At 39.1% G+C, this 19,144-nt stretch overlaps 1 protein-coding gene across 1 annotated transcript in view; it reads right to left on the bottom strand.

Annotated features, from left to right (window-relative positions):
* The window catches only part of ABCC4 (ATP binding cassette subfamily C member 4), a 215,960-nt gene that overhangs the window by 17,454 nt on the left and 179,362 nt on the right, over nucleotides 1-19,144 (bottom strand). The window contains 4 exon segments of the mRNA XM_032610741.1: nucleotides 2,274-2,379; nucleotides 2,780-2,952; nucleotides 4,822-4,911; nucleotides 18,007-18,162. Coding sequence (XP_032466632.1) covers nucleotides 2,274-2,379; nucleotides 2,780-2,952; nucleotides 4,822-4,911; nucleotides 18,007-18,162 — 525 coding nt within the window.

Genomic DNA, 19,144 nt, shown 5'->3' on the forward strand with positions numbered 1-19,144 from the left:
GTTCCGATGAGCACCCTCGCATTTCCCTCCTCCCAATGGACTCCTCCTTCCCCATGCACTCAGATGATCAGGCCAGAAACCAGCATCGACTCCTCTCTCTTCCCTCGGATCCCACGTTCGATCCATCACACAGTTCACTTGGCTCCATTTTCTCGTCTATCCCAAATCCAACCATCTCACCATTTCCACTGCTAGCACCTTAGTCTAAGCCACCAATATTAAAAGAGAGGGCAAAATTATAAGAGAGAGTGAAAACTGCATTTGGAGAACTGAAAGACCATCGGTGTGGTTTTAGCTCTAAAGGAAAGAGCACAGTGAGACAAAACTAGAAAGGTGGGGAGGGGCCGAGCTGTAAACCACTTTGTAAAACCATGTTAAGGATTTGTTCAGAAAAACTGAGAGAAAAATTTGAGACTCTAGAAATTTACCAGAATATACTGGTACATAAAGCATTAAACAAATGGACGTATTTTGATAATGGCAACAAAGCTGCTTGGTTAAGGTGATACAGACGTTCACACCTGTCGATCAAGCGCTGATGGATAAGATTTAGGAGTGACCAGCTGACATGTCTGCAAATTCTGTCCCTTCTCACTGTTTCTTTAACCCATCTTATATTCCACGGTGACAGTATTTCTAATAATTAGATAATAAAAGAAACCAGCTACCATAAATGCTGTAATACCAAAAACCAAAAATTGATCTCCAGGTTACATTTAGGAGCAATGACTAAATTCAGTGGATCCCCCAACTGAACTGGATGGAGATCAAGCCACCATTCTGCTGCTGCCTCGAAATACTGACAAAGGGCTTGAAATAGGTAAACTACACGGCATCATTCATTTCTTGTGGAAGAAAGGTGCTTTGAGGGACAGTCTGGAAAATACAATGCTGAGACACGAGACCAACAAATCGAAAAGCAAAGAACAGAAATAAAAGGATACTTTTCCAATTGGCATTCAAGAGCACAAAATGAGGGACTAAGGCTGATCCATGTGGTCAGTTCCCCCACTGAGGATCCCACCTGACAATGCACATGAAGTAGTGTGGGAGGTGACATTCCAGAAATTGCCCAAGAGGTCAAAAGGGACACCTCCATTATCACTGGACACAAGGGACTTTGGGCATTACTGATCGTATATTACTATCTTAGTACGGACCATCAAAATCACTAGTTAACTGCATCTGTTGCCTCTTATGACTTGTGCAGGCTTTCTTTATCTATTTACTTCATCACTAATCAGCATCACTGGATATGGTGGTACCTTGTGACAACAGTTATCATCTGTAAGATGAGTAGAACCAGCTCATTGCCACCGGCTGGGGGTTAGCCTGAAAATAACTTGCATTCTTTGGGGCTTATTTGCAGTCAAAGATTTTTCCTTTGAGGGATGATTATCTTATCATTTTATAAAGCGACACCCTAAGATATATTGGCACTCAACAAGCAACAGAGGGAAAGGACAAAGAGAGAGAAAAGTAAAAGAGGGAGGAAGGAAGGAAATAAAGCTAAATAAATAAACATTAAGTTACTAAGAAAGACAGAGCCAATCAAATCTGGAAGGAAGATACTAGACAAATATACAGAGACCAAAGCTTGGAGTTGGCTATGTGTGCAGTGCCCAGATCTATTGTGAAAGAGACTTGCTAGTTAGGTCTGCAGATCTGTCCTAGATAGTTGCTTCCTAACATTACTTACACAGTGTTCACTTTCATTTTCCCATGACTCCAATTCCTATATAGTAAAATTTCCTAAATTAAATCCGTTCTGTTGAAATCCTTTCTTTTTCTCACTAGGCCTTTCTTCTCATAGGCTCCCCTCTGACAGGAAATCTTGTGAAAGTCCCAACAGCTGAGAAATTCTGCAACCTTACCCAACACCCTCTTGGCAGTCTAAATGAAAGGCTAATTTTTTGATTAAGGGAATCTAAACATCTGAAAAAATAACTGACAAAGGAAGAATGGCTGTGTTCTAGAACACTGAAATATGAAGCTGTGTCTTGGATTTGGAGTATTTTCATGGTTGGCCATCTTAATGAAAAATAACATTTCAAATAAACTTTTAATATGAAAATGTGAAATTACTGGATATATTATTTAATAGCATATTCTGAAAGTGTAGGTAAGTACTTGAGTTACTGTCAGGAATGAGAGGAAAACGTAAGAGAAAATTAACTTATTGGAGGTTCCTATCATGTTTGCTGTGGAAGGATACATTGACAAAAACTGAACATAAACGGGAATGACTGATGTTCCACGGGTGAGGGTCTTACCATTATCCTGTCGCTGTCAATAATGGTGTTCAATCTGTGTGCAATGGTTAGCACAGTGCACTGGGCAAATTTCTCACGGATTTTTTTTTGTATTAACTCATCAGTTCTGGAAACAAAGAAGTTTAAGACTTAAAAAAAAAAAAATCACATATTTTTATAATGTTTTAAAAAATCAATACTTTAAGACATAATATTGCTCTTCAAAAACTGAGTATAAAAAGTCTCCTTAGAAGATTTTTCATAAAACAATGTAAGATAGTCTTCCCTCGAAATTACTTGAAACTATCAGAAGCTGTATTTAGGAATCTAGCTCTCTCAGGATGCCTAATGACATTAACACCATGTAACAGGTTTTGATGTCTTCCTTTGTTTTCTGCAATTAATGTTATCAAGAGATATCTGTGGGGAAAAGAGAATGCTTAGAACATTTCTCAGCGCCATTAAATGTTTTCCATTTACCACATTTAAAATTCAGATTCCAAGTTTCATGGACCTCAACTCCATACCTTGGATCCACATTTGCTGTGGCTTCATCAATAATCAATATACGATTTTTCCTGAGAATTGCCCTGGCTAGGCACACCAATTGTCTCTGTCCAACACTAAAGTTCGATCCTGATTCTGCTAATTCAGTATCCATTTTACCAGGAAGATCTTCAATGGCTTCTTTAAGTTGTACCTGTGGATACAGAAAGAAGAATGACATTTTCCTAAATGAACTACTAATGAAGGAGACAAGACTTTTAGACATTAGAGCTTTGAAGTCCTCAGGACCTCTTAGGTATCTTACACGTACAGCCAGGTGATGGGAAGAGCTCCTTCCAAGTAGCGTCCACTGAGAAAGATGGTAGAGTCAACTCAGGACAGAAAGATCTCATTGTCCCCCATCACTGCCACATGACACCCACCAGAAACCCCACCTAGGGATTAGTTAAGGAAGTCTCTCAAAAAATAAAGCTATTTCTCCCAATGTGATCTAAACAGGATCTTTAGGGCTGATAGGAGTCAGTACACTACAGGGAAAAAACATTTTTTAAAATTACTGTGGGAAGTATGGTTCTCTAGAGACATAATCTCATCAGCACTTTACCATGCTGGAAGGTCTAAAGGTTTAAAAAAAAAAAAAAAAATCAAACTATGACAAACTGTACCACAGTAAACCTTGAGCCTATTTGGGGGATGCTTCTTTCCCAAGTTTAATACCATACTGCTAGACCAGTCAAGGGTATTTACTTCAATTTCATTAATGTTTCATAGTGAATGAAAACTCATGAAAAACAGGACACAACATAAAGTTTTATTTCCCCCAGACTATGGGTATAGATGGTGTTTAAAGCAGTGGATTGTTATAAGATTAAACTGTACTACAAGATTTAAATAGAAAAAAAAAAAAAAAAACTTTTAACTGCCAAAGATAATCTGCCTTCAGAAACCAGAATTACTGGCAGGAAAAACTGTAAGGCCGAATCAGCTTGCTCAGAGTCCAAGCTCATCCATATAAACTGCAGATTTCACAGCTAACCTTGGAGAGGTGACACTAAATGACAAAACATACAAATTCAAAACAACAATGTGAGCAATTGGTCACTGGGATTTACACAAAAACAACAACAATAAATACGCAATCAAAAAAAAAAAAATAAACAAGCCACACTTCTCTGAAATGAAGAGATCAAGCAAATATTCAGTAACTGTTTACTTTCTAAAAGCAAAAGACTGCGCTAGGTTGTATGAGGAATTAAAAACCCATGTATGGTTTAGAAGTCTAGGTATAGTTTCTGCCATCAGTAGCTTAGAATCAATTTTCAGAACTAGGGCACATGCACAGAATAATTAGTATTAAAATATACAAACCATCAGCACCCTACCATTCAGAATCCTTTTCACGCAAGAGTAAGGAAATTCAAAGAAGTGGTCCAAAGTGAAACACTACACAAATGAGAGAAAATCCTCTAGAAATGAACGTATCCATATAAAAACTGAGCAAAAGGGCCAGGGTTCTGTTACCTGCATTCATGCTGCAGCATTAAAATGACATGATTGCCAATTAATAATTATTATCACATTCCAAATGTAGAGTTCACCTTTATACAACTTTTTTCCTAAAACTTCACAGCATGTTATTAGTATGATTTCAATTATCTTTCAGTTAATAATGAAAAACTATCATTGTATCCACTTAGTAGATGTTCCCTAAGACCAGAGGAATAAGATGAATGTTGCAGGGTAATTAGGATCATTAATTCACTAGGTCACTATTAGAATTAAAACCCATAATTTTAACTTCTAGTTTGGTGCTCTGCTAAGGACAAAATAATCTATCTAGTTGCTTTGGGTTCTAGGGCAAATGCTAAAAAGCAGGCCGCATCATGTTGTCGGTTTTCATCATCATCAGTACACACATTTTAACTGCACCACGTCATCAGTATTCTCCTAGGAGGTGAACAAAGTCAGTTAAACCTATAAGCGCCCCTTAATTACCTGCAATGCTATAAATGCCCATCCATATATATTGATGTTAACAAATTAATTACATCTTATAAATTACCTCTTCTAAGGCATTCCACAGTTCCTCATCCGTATGCTCATTAAAGGGATCCAGATTTTTCCTCATTGTTCCAGTGAATAAAACAGGTTCCTAAATGCCACAAAATAGGGAATGCTATTACTGTAGCTTATTTTCATTTTACATGAATGCTTACAGAAAATAATTAAAATCCAAAAGAGAAATCCACTATAATCATTAGTAATAAGGTTGCGAATGCCTCTTTACAAAATTTTATCTCTATTAACTTTCCGTTTTATAAAATGTGCTCCAAAATATCTTCCAGACCACTGAACACTAATAACAGAAGGCAGTGTTGAAGTGTATCACCTGAAGAAGAAACGGAAGAAGAGAAAGAAAGGTTTGAGTTTTTAAAAAAAATGCCTTCCTGGTAATAGCTACTTAAACAGAAACAAACGAAAAGGAAAGAGGACATAATTACTTGAGGAAGGTTACATCAAGAGCTATATAAGTTAACTGCCAATCCCGGTAGGATACTGGAAAATGCCAAGAGCATGATTAGTTGAAGTTTGGGGCTCAAAGCAGAATTGCTAAATATTTGCACGTTTGAACTGGAATATTTTCTTCATTCCTAAAACAGCCTTCAGGGATAGGGAATCTCTCCACATGTGTGAGTGGAACATCTCCATATGTGCAAAGAGAATGTCAGCTACTGGGGCCTGTGGCACCTCTGGTTCATGAGGATTTGGCCTCTGACCAGACATCAGCTGATCCCCATGTTCTCTCACCAGTGCATCAGGATTACATGCTCACAGAACCTCATTATTAACTGCAAGGCCGGGATGACCTGAAACCCATTGTGACCTGTGTCATAATGAAACTATTTTGACTTAAATAGCTCTTCCTACTCATCTGCTTCAGGAGGAACCACAAGGAAATTACTCTGCAAATATATGCCTCTTGCGGGGTTTCAAGAGAGAATCTTGTATGTAAACTCATGTAGGCCACTTAAGTTTTCTTCTGGAAGGCTCTAGTAAGCCAGGGCACAAGATTATTGGCAACAGAGAAGAGCCCAATGGTCTTGGGGCTGGACTATTCCTCCTCACTTCACAAAAGCCTGAGAAGAAAGAAGACAGACATTTCTTTTCCCTAGCCAAGAAGAATGACACTCAGAGAGCCTCCAGTCCGTTCTTTCCCTATTGTCTTAGTTTTAAGCCTGGTGAGAGAGAAATGCATGAAAACACAGGGTGTGCCACGGAAAAGATGCATGCCTAAGCAAAATCCAAAACTGAAGACACTAGAAAGGCAGCTTTCTTTGCACAAAGTTGATCGAGTGGCTGATACACTCCAAAAGCACTGAAATCACTGGTCATGTGATGTTTCAAAATGATTACTGAATTGAACTGAAAAACCCAAGACCCAAGTTCCTTGTCAGGGGAATAACTATCATTCCACTTCAGAGTTTTATAAAAAAGTTTTTTATTCTTTGTAATTATCAACTCTAAGATTCTAATAAGCCAGGCGATTTTTCTTCTTTTATCTGTGTCCATGAGGTTTACACTAACGATGTGGCCAGAAGAGGGGAGGCCGGTCCGCAGTATTCCACCCTCTCCCTTGACTCTTCTCCACATTCACCACTTAAGGCTCTAAACCGCGGGCAGGATGCTACTCTGAGGCCCCAAATAAGGGACTCTTCAAGGACTGGTGTTTGAGGAGATAAAGGGGCTGAAAGAGGCCAGGTTTAGGAATTAATTGGATTGAGCCCAACTGGGAGAAGTGAGACAGGGTATCTGCTTAGAGTAACAACGGGACCATTTCTTTGGCCAACAGGGCTTGTATAACCTGAACATTTTTTCCTTCAGGTTCTTCTCATAGACCAAATTCACATGCGGTAAGAGGTCTAAGTTTTTGATGAAGTGCCTACCTGGTTTTCTTAGTACACTCCGGAGTCATTACTTAAGCTAATCTATGAAATGAATTGCTCTCTTTTTAAAAGACAGACCTTTCTTCCTTCCTTGAACAATCAAAGGGCTCACGGTATTAGCACGTTTGTGAAGTGTGGTTTTGGTGGTTCAAGAGAGCAGTCACAGGGACCTCATTTAAAGTTTAATCACAGGCTTCCCTGGTGGTGCAGTGGTTAAGAATCCGCCTGCCAATGCAGGGGACACGGGTTTGATCCCTGGTCCGGGAAGATCCCACATGCCGCAGAGCAACTAAGCCCGTGCGCCATGCGCCACGACTACTGAGCCTGCACTGTAGAGCCCACGAGCCACAACTACTGAGCCTGTGAGCCACAACTACTGAAGCCCGAGCACCTAGAGCCCGTGCTCCACAACAAGAGAAGCCACCGCAATGAGAAACCTGCGCACCGCAACGAAGAGTAGGCCCCACTTGCCGCAACTAGAGAAAGCCTGTGCGCAGCAACCAAGACCCAATGCGGCCAAAAATAAAATAAATTAAAATAAATAAAGTTCAATCACCTATTTCATAATCAGGGCCTCTCTCTATTGTCACTTCCCTCACCTTCTTCTCTTTAGGAAACTCTTTGAAGGGCATGAGTCTCTCCAAACACTAGGGGACTAAAACGGGATTCTGTGCAGAAGAGGAGTCCCTCATTTCTGAACCCCTGACCAACGCCTGAACTTGGATGACGCTAACCTTTAAACAGAACCCTCAGACACTCTGTAGGCCTTAAGGGCCGAGAGGGTGCCCACTTAAGTCTGTACTGTCAGTCTAAAAGGATATATTTGGAAATTTCACTTCTTTATTTAGCAGCACTAGATGGAAGAAAACTGTCTTCTATACAAGAATACTTCTCTTTGTTAGGACATGCCCAATATGTATTTCAAAATCCGTAAAATTTCAATCAAAACTTGTTGAATGAAAAGGATGATTTACTAAAACATTAACTGATTGAAGCTACACTTTTCTTTAAAGCCATTAGGCAATTGGTGAACAATGTCTGTTGTAATATGTCAGTGTGTTTTATGCATGGTGTTCATTTTGGTTTCTATTCTTCTTTCATCCACTTGCCAAATGAGAAAACATTATATTATCTACCAAAGGTAATAAAATGCTCACTGTAGACACACACTGCAAGCGCAGATAAGGGTCAAATTGATCATTTCTGATAGATACTACTATTTAAAGTACCCCCCTCGAAGCAATGAAGCTAATAAACTAATTGTATAAGTAAGTGTTGTAAAAATGTGTGCACGCAGAACACTTCAGTGTAGAGATTTATGGCAGGATGTACAAAGTTCATGTAAATATACACTAAATTTTTTAGCCTAAGAATATTCTTTCTGAAGGGACACAACTAAACCTCACTTAATAAGAGGTGGCACAGCACACTCAAAAACAGATGCTCTTGTTTAACGTAGTATTTTAAATGAAGCATTAGTTTCAAACCTGTTTTTCATCAAGGTTTAAAGTTGATACTTTTTACATGTAACCCTTTGTGCCATATTCAGTAGTAATTTTTTCCTTGTTACTAACATAACACGAGTTCATATTAGGCGTGTAACCCCAAATTGGCCACTCTGAAGCAGAGTATTTAATATAGTAAATTGATAATCCCTCGACACATCTGTAAGACTGAAAACTGCAGTCTTACTGGACCTTTTGTATACGCTGCTGGAAGACAAGCCTCTCATTATCTTACAAAGAAATCCTACTCACTAATCTTCAGAGGGTTAAAATGCCCTGGGACCAAGACAAAAACTGTACAAGTGGTTACAAACATGGGAGGATAAAGCACAATCCTTACCCTAATCATTTCAGTCCCAAACCAGGAAACTGCCCTCTACTAAAGTATATGTAGAGTAGCTACTGCTATATATATATATATATATATATATATATGTAAAACTGAATGTATACTTTGCTGTACACCTGAAACTAATGCAACACTGTAAATCAACCATACTTTGATTTAAAAGAAAAAAAAAGAAAAAAGAAGTAGCTACTGTTGCTGTTTCCTCCAGTCCTAAAGCTATGTTCTCATTTCTAATCTGAGGACTCTTCTTAAGGGGAAGCTCATCTCCCTGTTTCAAGGATAAGAGAATCACCTGAAGTCACTTTACATTTTGGTTCCTTTTTTTTTTTTTTCCCCCTAAATCCTGTAGCCTCTGAATGAACTGATCATCATCCATATTCAGGAGAAAAGGACATTGTTCTCCAACAAAGGAAAAAGAATTTAAGTCCTGTAAAGTCCTCTTTCAGGGGCTCCAGGGAGCAGTTCCAAGGGATTTAATGAAGACTTCAGTGTCAGAAACAAAGGGCCGACTGCATTAGGCTAGAATCCAGTTGTATTTCTTTACTAGTAACAGCATAGCCACCTCTTCTCTCTTTCAGTTTTGTTCTCAACAAGAAAAAAAGGGAAAGAAAACCAGGTAATCAGCAAGAAGTCTGAGAGACAGCTCTGGTTCACGATCTTCAACCTACTGAAGAAAGCTCAGGGAACAGAAATACCAAAAGAGCAGACTGGACTGTATTAAAAATACCTAGCTGTTGATTTGATTGAGAAAAGAAAACTTTTAAATATAAAAAATGAATCTGTTTAATCATGATAACGATGATGGCTGCTGATCTGTGTCAACCCTTGGGCTGCGATCATAAATACTGAATTTGCATGGATGCCCTCTTCAACTAAAAACATTTTCTTTGTGTCAATAGGATAAAGGGTTCTAGGTGTAGAGATCATCCAAAGAGGTTCTGAAGTCCATTTTTCCAGATCCTTTCAGATAAGCAAGCTGCTCCCTGAATACAATCTCATCTTGTCCTCTCTAACAAACTTAACTACTTCATATCATGAGCACAAATGCCATATACATTTCCGCTACCTGTTCTGTTTAAGGAAATTATTTCGGAAGTGCTTTCATTTTTCGCTTATTCCTGAAACTGTGAACACAAATTGAGGAGTGCCTTATTAAGAAGAATATAGTATTTGTTTGTGAAAGTTCCATCCAGGAGTCAAGGATTGATTGTCTATGTCACCACTCCCCTGCCTCTGACTCCTATGCAGGTCTTGGTACTATCACATCTCCTCCAATTCTAACCTGTTCACAGTGAGGTCAACAGTAATGGGGATGAGCCTGGGAGAGAGAGATCACCCCAGAAGCCCGCTGCTGCAGCCAGGATCACAGAGAGCAGGGAGCCAGGGGAGAGGATGTGGGCCTGGCCCACCAAAGCGGAACAACTCAAAGAAGCAGGACTGGGCTCCCTGGGCTCCCTGAATCTGCAGAATCTGCTCGCAGTTTCTAACGTTCCCTAAATTATGGTGTTCAGACATAAGCAACACTTCTTCCTATGCATTTTAGGAGAAGAGGGATGCAAGCTTTTTGCAGTTAAGGTTTTGAGTATCGTCTCCTGACACATATTACCCCATGACATATAAATGAATAAATGTGTTTCTAAATTGATACTGTCCAAAAGCGGGACATAGCACTAGGAGAAGTATCTTTCAGCTCTGTTCTGCACTTGTTAACTTTTGTGATGGTTTTGGGAATCCTTTTTAGTGGGGTGGTAGTAAAAAAAAAATGGGTAAAATCTCAAACGAAAACATCATTCAGTACAACAAACATATATTGAAATATACATATATGTATTTGCAGTCAGACAGTTCTGATTCTACTGCTTATTAGCAATTAGACTCAGGGTAAGTATTAATCTTCCCAAGACTCAGTTCCCTTACTGTAAAATGGGGATAACGCTGCGGGGCTCCTGTGAGAATCTGGAACAACAGTGAAGCTCCTGGCGTAATGCTAACAATGACCAGGAGCCCAGCCCAACAGGGGGACAGTGACGGGTGGTATTTGTCAACCTGCAGGTGCATCCAATGGATCAGGAAGTCCATTTTGTGCCTTGTGACCATCATTTTATCATTCATATTAACTAGAATAGAAGGGATATAATAGAAAATATTAGAGTGCAGAGCACAAGAGAAATAATACTTTTTGAAATTTTTATTCCCGTGTGTGTGTGTGTGTGTGTGTGTGTGTGTGTGTGTGTGTGTACACACATGAAATCATGATACGAAGCAGCTCTACTGTGACTGCAGTCAACAGCATGTTGAAGTCGCCAGCAGAGTGGTTAGCTGCTCAGGCTCTGGAGTTGACAATCTCCCTAAAATAAATCTGAATACAGGCTCTGCCGCTTGCTTGAGAAGTGCGTGAAGCTCACAGTGCCTCAGTTTTTAAACCTGTCAGATGAGGATAACTAGAAAATTGTGAGGATTAAGTGGGAGATGGTAGAGAAAGGGGCTAAAATGTGTTAAGGATTCCACAAATGTTAGGAATTCTTATTAAAACTTGTGCAGCTTGTCAAGGCCTGCAACAAGCACTAGAGCAAAATAAATGAGAGACACAGGCCCTGTCCTCAAGGAGAGGAAGAAAACAGTCGAGAACGTGGGGAGGACTGAGAAAAAATGCCAGAGGTCTCGGTGGAGGACTGGAAAGTATGAGTGGGGTACAGGGTGGTAGTCAGGAAACAACCTGGTGGGAGGGAAGCCAGAAATCAAAAGAAACAAGAAAGTAATATTCTTTCCTCTTATTCCTTGGAGAAAACACGTTACGTAGATTTTTCACGGCTGTGCTTTTCCCCTAAAACTGCTACTGTGTTGATTTTTTTTCTTTTGCTTCACTCTTTAAATGTATATAAATAACATGGTTTATGTTATAAGCAGTAAATAAATGTAACGAAAATCACCAAGGACCACAAAAACATAAACAGAAATTAAAGAACAAAAACATTAAACAGAAAAGAACATAGCCTTTCCATAATGTGTTACGTCTTATAGAAATAATACCTAAAAGGCCAGTGCCACAGTCCTTAAGAATATTTATAGTTACCATTGACCGAGCGTTCCCAAAACCCAGGTATGGGCCACAAATACTTTCTCATCCAGTCACATCTTCACAACAAATCCATGTGACATTAATTCCTAGACCTAGTTTAAGGGCAAGGACACTGAAACTCGGAAGCCAAGTGACTACGTCAAGTCCCCACATTCGTATGAGGCAAAGCAGGAATAAAAACGTGGGTCATGTTGACACTCAGTCTATACTCTTAAACATTCTGTCCCTGGCTGCCTCCCGAATGATTTCCTGGGAGCCGTTACACAAACACTCTCTCTTTAATCAACTAGCATTGCACCTCAGAGACAAAGGGATATAAAGTGGAAAAAAAAAGGGTTCTGTGTTTACAATGGTTGGTGATCTTTACCTACATGGATACAGAGCTTAGCACTGTTTTGTAAGCACACTCTCCGGAGTGTATACATAGAGCATACTCAGAAAAGTAGGGTGGAAACCGATGGAACAGAACCAAAACCTGGTGATGTCAAGGTATGTTTATAGTCTTTGCTCAGATGTGCTTCCAAAACATTACCGGCAGAGCCAAGAATCATCTAATGTTATTTCTTTATTTACAGAGTTCTTTTATGTACACAAGCATACAACTTTTCTTATTAAGAAGCATTAGAAGTAATGCAGGGCACGTTTCACATTCCTTTCATCCAAGAACATAAAAGCACTTTACAGACATGCTCATTATTTCTGCAAACTATTCGAATTTGGCCCATTTCAGAGATGGGTACAATCAAAATTTAAAAGTTGGGAATCTAAAATCATTTATTTTCTACATTTATCACTAAGCCACCAATCTAACAGCCAGAGGGAATCTTCAAATGCAGGGATTCTACATGCTGAAAATTTCTTTCCATTTTTCTAAAAGGGAAACCGTTATATACATAATAAATGATATATAATAAAACGTATATATCATTATATACATAATTTTTTTTACTTGCAGTAAAATACATATAAAATTTACCACTTTAACCATTTTCCAGTGTACAGTTCAGTGGTATTAAATACCTTCACATTGTTGAAGCCATCACCACCATCCAGCTACAGAACTCCTTTCATCTTGCAAACCTGAAACTCTGTACCCATTAAACCACAACTCCTCCAATAAAGATGTTAAAAAATAAAATAACAAACAAAAAACCCACAACTCCCCACTCCCCCCACTCTCCTGTCCTGGCAACCACCATTCTACCTCTTGTCCCCATGAATTGACTACTGTATGTACTTCATGTAAGTAGTATTTGTCCTTTGTGACTAGCTCATCTCACTGAGCATACTGTCATCAAGGTGCAACCATGCTGTAGCATGTGTCACAATCTGCTTTCTTTTTAAGGCCAAATAACATTCCGTTGTATATATACCACATTTGTTTATCCATCCATCAGTGGACCATGGGGTGCTTCCACCTCTTTGCCAATGTGAATAATCCTGGTATAAACATACATGTACAGATATCTGTGTAACATTCCCTTCTCAATTCTTTTGGGTTTATACCGTAAATTAGAATTGTTGGATCATATAATAATTCTATGTTTAACTTTTTTCAGGAACCTGCACAGTGTTTTCCAGTCACTGTATCATTCTGCATTCTACCAGCCGTGCACAAGGATTCCCATTTTTCCACATCCTCACCAACACTTATTTTTTTGTTTTTAATTTTTCTTAAACAGCAGCCATCATAAAGGGTGTGAGATGGCATATCATTGTGATCTAACAGGATTGTCTTCATTTCAAAAGTACTTAAGAGTAATTCCAGGTATTTTGGAGGCCAGCGGTAGGCAGCAACACCTGAACTCAGTCATAAGACACAAGTCCACATTCTACTTCCTTTGGGTGCCGTGTTCTATAGGCTTCCTACTAACCAGACATTTCAGAGCGCATTATACCCACATTCCAGGAAGTACATTTGCCTGGCTCTTTAATCATGTCTCTTCTCTGTGGTTCTCACCTCAAGAAGGTATATGTTTTAGTCAGCTTCCCTTGGTGTCCTAATGATTGTAGAGTATTAAAAAAAAAAAACAACCCAGCCTTGAGCCAAGATGGTGGAGTAGAAGGACGTGCTCTCGCTCCCTCTTGTGAGAACACTAGAATCACAACTAGCTGCTGGAGAATCATCAACAGGAAGACACTGGAACTCACCAAAAAAGATACCCCACATCCAAAGACAAAGGAGAAGCCAAAATGAGACAGTAGGAAGGGCACAATCACAGGAAAATCAAATCCCATAACTGCTGGGTGGGTGATTCACAGACTGGAGATCACTTATACCACAGAAGTGCACTCACTGGAGTGAAGGTTCTGAGCCCCACGTCATGCTTCCCAACCTGGGGGTCCGGCAACAGGAGGAGGAATTCCTAGAGAATCAGACTTTGAAGCCTAGTGGGGTTTGACTGCAGGACTTCGACAGGACTGGGGGAAACAGAGACTCCACACTGGGAGGGCACACACAAAGTAGTGTGTGCATTGGGACCCAGGGGAACAGACCAATCACAAGTAATGAAATTGAAACTGTGATTAAACATCTTCCAACAAACAAAAGTCCAGGACCAGATGGCTTCACAGGTGAATTCTATCAAACATTTAGAGAAGAGCTAACACCCATCCTTCTCAAACTCTTCCGAAAAATTGCGGAGGAAGGAATATTCCCAAACTCATTCTATGAGGCCACCATCACCCTGATACCAAAACCAGACAAAGATACTACAAAGAAAGAAAATTACAGACCAATATCACTGATGAATATAGATGCAAAAATCCTCAACAAACTACTAGCAAACAGAATCCAACAACACATTAAAAGCATCATACACCATGATCAAGTGGAATTTATCCCAGGGATGCAAGGGTTCTTCAATATATGCAAATGAATCAATGTGATACACCATATTAACAAACTGAAGAATGAAAAACATATGATTATCTCAATAGATGCAGAAAAAGCTTTTGACAAAATTCAACACCCGTTTATGTTAAAAACTCTCCAGTAAGTGGGCATAGAGGGAACCTACCTCAACATAACAAAGGCCATCTACGACAAACCCACAGCAAACATCATTCTCAATGGTGGAAAACTGAAAGCATTTCCTCTAAGATCAGGAACGAGACAAGGATGTCCACTCTCACCACTATTATTCAACGTAGTCTTGGAAGTCCTAGCCACAGCAATCAGAGAAGAAAAAGAAATAAAAAGAATACAAATTGTGGGCTTCACTGGTGGCGCAGTGGTTGAGAGTCCGCCTGCCGACGAAGGGGACACGAGTTCGTGCCCCGGTCCGGGAAGATCCCACATGCCGCGGAGTGGCTGGGCCCATGTGAGCCAAGGCCGCTGAGCCTGCGCTCTGCAACGGAAGAGGCCACAACAGTGAGAGGAGGCCTGTGTACCGCAAAAAAAAAAAAAAAAAAAAAAACAAATTGGAAAAGAAGAAGTAAAACTGTCACTGTTTGCAGATGACATGATACTATACATAGAAAATCCTAAAGATGCCACCAGAAAACTACTAGAGCTAATCAATGAATTTGGTAAAGTTGCAGGATACAAAATTAATGCACAGAAGTCTCTTGCATTCCTATACACTAAAAATGAAAACTCTAATGCCATTATTCAGTGGCATTTACCACTGCCACAGAAAGAATAAAATACCTAGGAATAAACCTACCTAGGGAGACAAAAGACCTGTATACAGAAAACTATAAGACACTGATGAAAGAAATTAAAGATGATACCAACAGATGGAGAGATATACCATGCTCTTGGATTGGAAGAATCGACATTGTGAAAATGACTATACTACCCAAAGCAATCTACGGATTCAATGCAATCCCTATCAAATTACCAATGGCATTTTTTATGGAACTAGAACAAAAAATGTTAAAATTTGTATGGAGACACAAAAGACCCTGAATAGCCAAGGCAGTCTTGAGGGAAAAAAAATGGAGCTGGAGGAATCAGACTCCCTCACTTCAGACTACACTACAAAGCTACAGTAATCAAGACAATATGGTACTGGCACAAAAACAGAAACATAGATCAATGGAACAGGATAGAAAGCCCAGTGATAAATGCATGCACCTACGGTCAACTAATCTATGACAAAGGAGGCAAGGATATACAATGGAGAAACACAGCCTCTTCAATAAGTGGTGCAGGGAAAACTGCAGCTACATGCAAAAGAATGAAATTCGAACACTCCCTAACACCATACAGAAAAATAAACTCAAAATGGATTCGAGACCTAAATGTAAGACCGGACACTATAAAACTCTTAGAGGAAAACATAGGAAGAACACTCTTTGACATAAATCACAGCAAGGTCTTTTTTGATCCACCTCCTAGAGTAATGGAAATAAAAACAAAAATAAACACATGGGACCTAATGAAACTTCAAAACTCTTGCACGGCAAAGGAAACCATAAACAAGACGAAAAGACAACCCTCAGAATGGGAGAAAATATTTGCAAACGAATCAACGGACAAAGGATTAATTTCCAAAAATATATAAACAGCTCATGCAGCTCAATATTAAAAAAACAACCCAATCCAAAAATGGGCAGAAGATTTAAATAGACATTTCTCCAAAGAAGACATACAGATGGCCAAGAAGCACATGAAAAGCTGCTCAACAGCACTAATTATTAGAGAGATGCAAATTAAAACTACAGTGTGGTAACACGTTACACCAGTTAGAATGGGCATCATCGGAAAATCTATAAACAACAAGTGCTGGAGAGGGTCTGGAGAAAAGGGAACCCTCTTGCACTCTTGGTGGAAATATCAATTGATACAGCCACTATGGAGAACAGTATGGAGGTTCCTTAAAAAACTAAAAATAGAATTACCATATGACCCAGCAATCCCACTACTGGGCATATACTCAGAGAAAACCATAATTCAAAATGACACATGCACCCCAATGTTCATTGCAGCACTGTTTACAATAGCCAAGTCATGGAAGCAACCTAAATGCCCATCGACGGACGAATGGATAGAGAAGATGTGGTACATATATACAATGGAATATTACTCAGCCATAAAAAGGAACGAAATTGGGTCGTTTGTGTAGATGTGGTTGGATCTAGAGACTGTCATACAGAGTGAAGTAAGTCAGAAAAAGAAAAAGAAATATCTTATATTAATGCATATATGTGGAACCTAGAAAAATGGTACAGGTGAACCGCTTTGCAAGGCAGAAATTGAGACACAGATGTAGAGAACAAACATATGGACACCAAGGGGGGAAAGCAGCAGGGGGTGGGTGTGGTGGTGGGATGAATTGGGGGATTGGGATTGACGTGTATACACTGATGTGTATAAAATTGATGACTAATAAGAAACTGCTGTATAAAAAAATAAATAAAATTCAAAAATTGAATGAAAAAACAAACAAAAACCCCCTCAAAGTAAAAAAAAAAAAAAACAAACTCAGCAAGTTTATCAAAGCAGAAAGCAGGGTACAAGATGAAGGCACAGGGCCTATGTTGCCCTTGGGTATATATCTGGAGGATAGTAATTGCTAATAAATGTTCTCTGAATTATTTTGTGTGGATGAAACATAAGGAATGACAGGAGCTTCTATTGTGCAAATAATCAAACACTCCCTGAAAACCGTACTTATTTAAGAAGTGGAAAAAAAGAAAACAGAATCAGAGCCCAATTCAATGCTCCACCATCACAGAAACCACGTATGGGGTCTACGGGAAGCACCCCACACACACTGACCTATTTAGTCCTCACAACAGCTCGACGAGTTGGTCCTGTTACCTGCCTCGAAAGAGAGAGAAAACTGAGGTGCACAGAGATGGAATTCCAGGTCCCGTGTTCTTCCTCACTATTCCTTACTGCCTGCCTGATTAAAATCACTTACTTATGGCTGAATTATAAAAGTCTCTCTAAAGCATATATACATGCTGTAATTCTCAAAGCCCCACAGTTTCCCAGAAAGTACTCCAGGGAGATAATCACCTTTGAAAAGGTAGCTTATTTCCTATAGCATGATTCCATCATTAAGACACTTAAAATTCATGTTTCCCTACACAAACCGCTCACATGCTAAACAAACCACTTATTGTTTTTCAGAATTATGTGGTTATCAGTGGATAAAATTGTGGCACCTGAGAAAGTCTGAATCCAGAAATCTATCTGGGTAAGTTATTAAATCACAGGCACACAAAAACAAACAAACAAACCAAACCAGGTATCTGATGAAAATATCTGTTGAAAATCCCTGAAGTAAAAAATATGCTCTGTTGGGGGAAAAAGGATCAACCCTTTCAACCAATTTTAAAAAAACAATCAAATTGAAAGACATTAAACTTAGGTGCCGTATTAAAAGAATATGTGTCAATGCTCTGAAGTGCATACCTGAGGTATGATTGACATTTTCTTCCTTAAATCGTGAAGTCCAATTTCGGTTGTCAAGATCTTATCAATCCAAATTTTACCTTCAGGTTCTGACAGTCTAAAAAGGGCAGCGATGAGGGAACTTTTTCCAGCTCCTGTTCTTCCCACAATGCCAACCTGTAAAGAGATCCAGGAGGGATTAAGAATTCACAATATGCAACAAACCTAGGAGAAACCCTTGGTTGTTGAAGATGAATTTTAAAAGTTCTGTACAGAGTGTAGTCTATACGTTTCTCAACTGTGGCACTGTTGAAATTTTGGGAAAGATAATTCTTTGTTGGGGAATGGGGGACGTCCTGTGTATTCTAGGATATTTAGCAGTATCCCTGGATTCTGCCCACTAGATACCAGGAGCATCCCTGAGATTGCGGCAACCAAAAATGTCAGACATTGACAAATGTCCCCGGTTAAGAACCCCTGGTCAAGGAAGCATTAAAAATAACAGAATCAGTCTACTGGCAGTGAAACAACAGCAGTTTCCCATGTGTTCAATTAGCAGTCAGCTTTTAAATGAGTTGTATTCCTAGTGTCTGGCTATTCTGAACATTGAGAATTATGTGAGTAATTTTACAGAGATGTCAACAAGTCAAGTAAGAAGGATTATACACAAACAAGAATTCAGGATCCCAGATTCTATCATTTAAGAGGAAGTATTCTTTGGCAGACAAACAAAATCACTTCCTGATAAGAAATACCTTAATAATGCTCTATTTTGAAAGGAAACACCTTAAAATTGTAAAATGCAGGTCTCAGTGTCTTAAAAGGCAGTACCCAGTAGGCAAAATACACATAATGAGATCAACAACAACACAAATAACATTTGCTATTTATATGGGACCTTTCATCTGAGCACTTCAAAAGGCATTTTACAAACCAATTAATACTTCTAATTAAACCTTGGAAAGATACATGTCATGTATCGGTCAAGTTATTAAAATCAAAGCAGAGAGAAATTAAGTGCATTAACAATAAGATCAAAGAATCAATATAATGCAGGTAAAATGCTGGTCAGGAATGAAACTGTATTGTATAAACTGGATTTTAGCTGTCTGAATTCAAACATGTATGCAGAAACTGACCTTTTTTTTTTTTTTTTTTT

Source organism: Phocoena sinus, chromosome 18, assembly GCF_008692025.1.
Source record: "Phocoena sinus isolate mPhoSin1 chromosome 18, mPhoSin1.pri, whole genome shotgun sequence".
In the NCBI taxonomy this organism is placed as follows: domain Eukaryota; kingdom Metazoa; phylum Chordata; class Mammalia; order Artiodactyla; family Phocoenidae; genus Phocoena; species Phocoena sinus.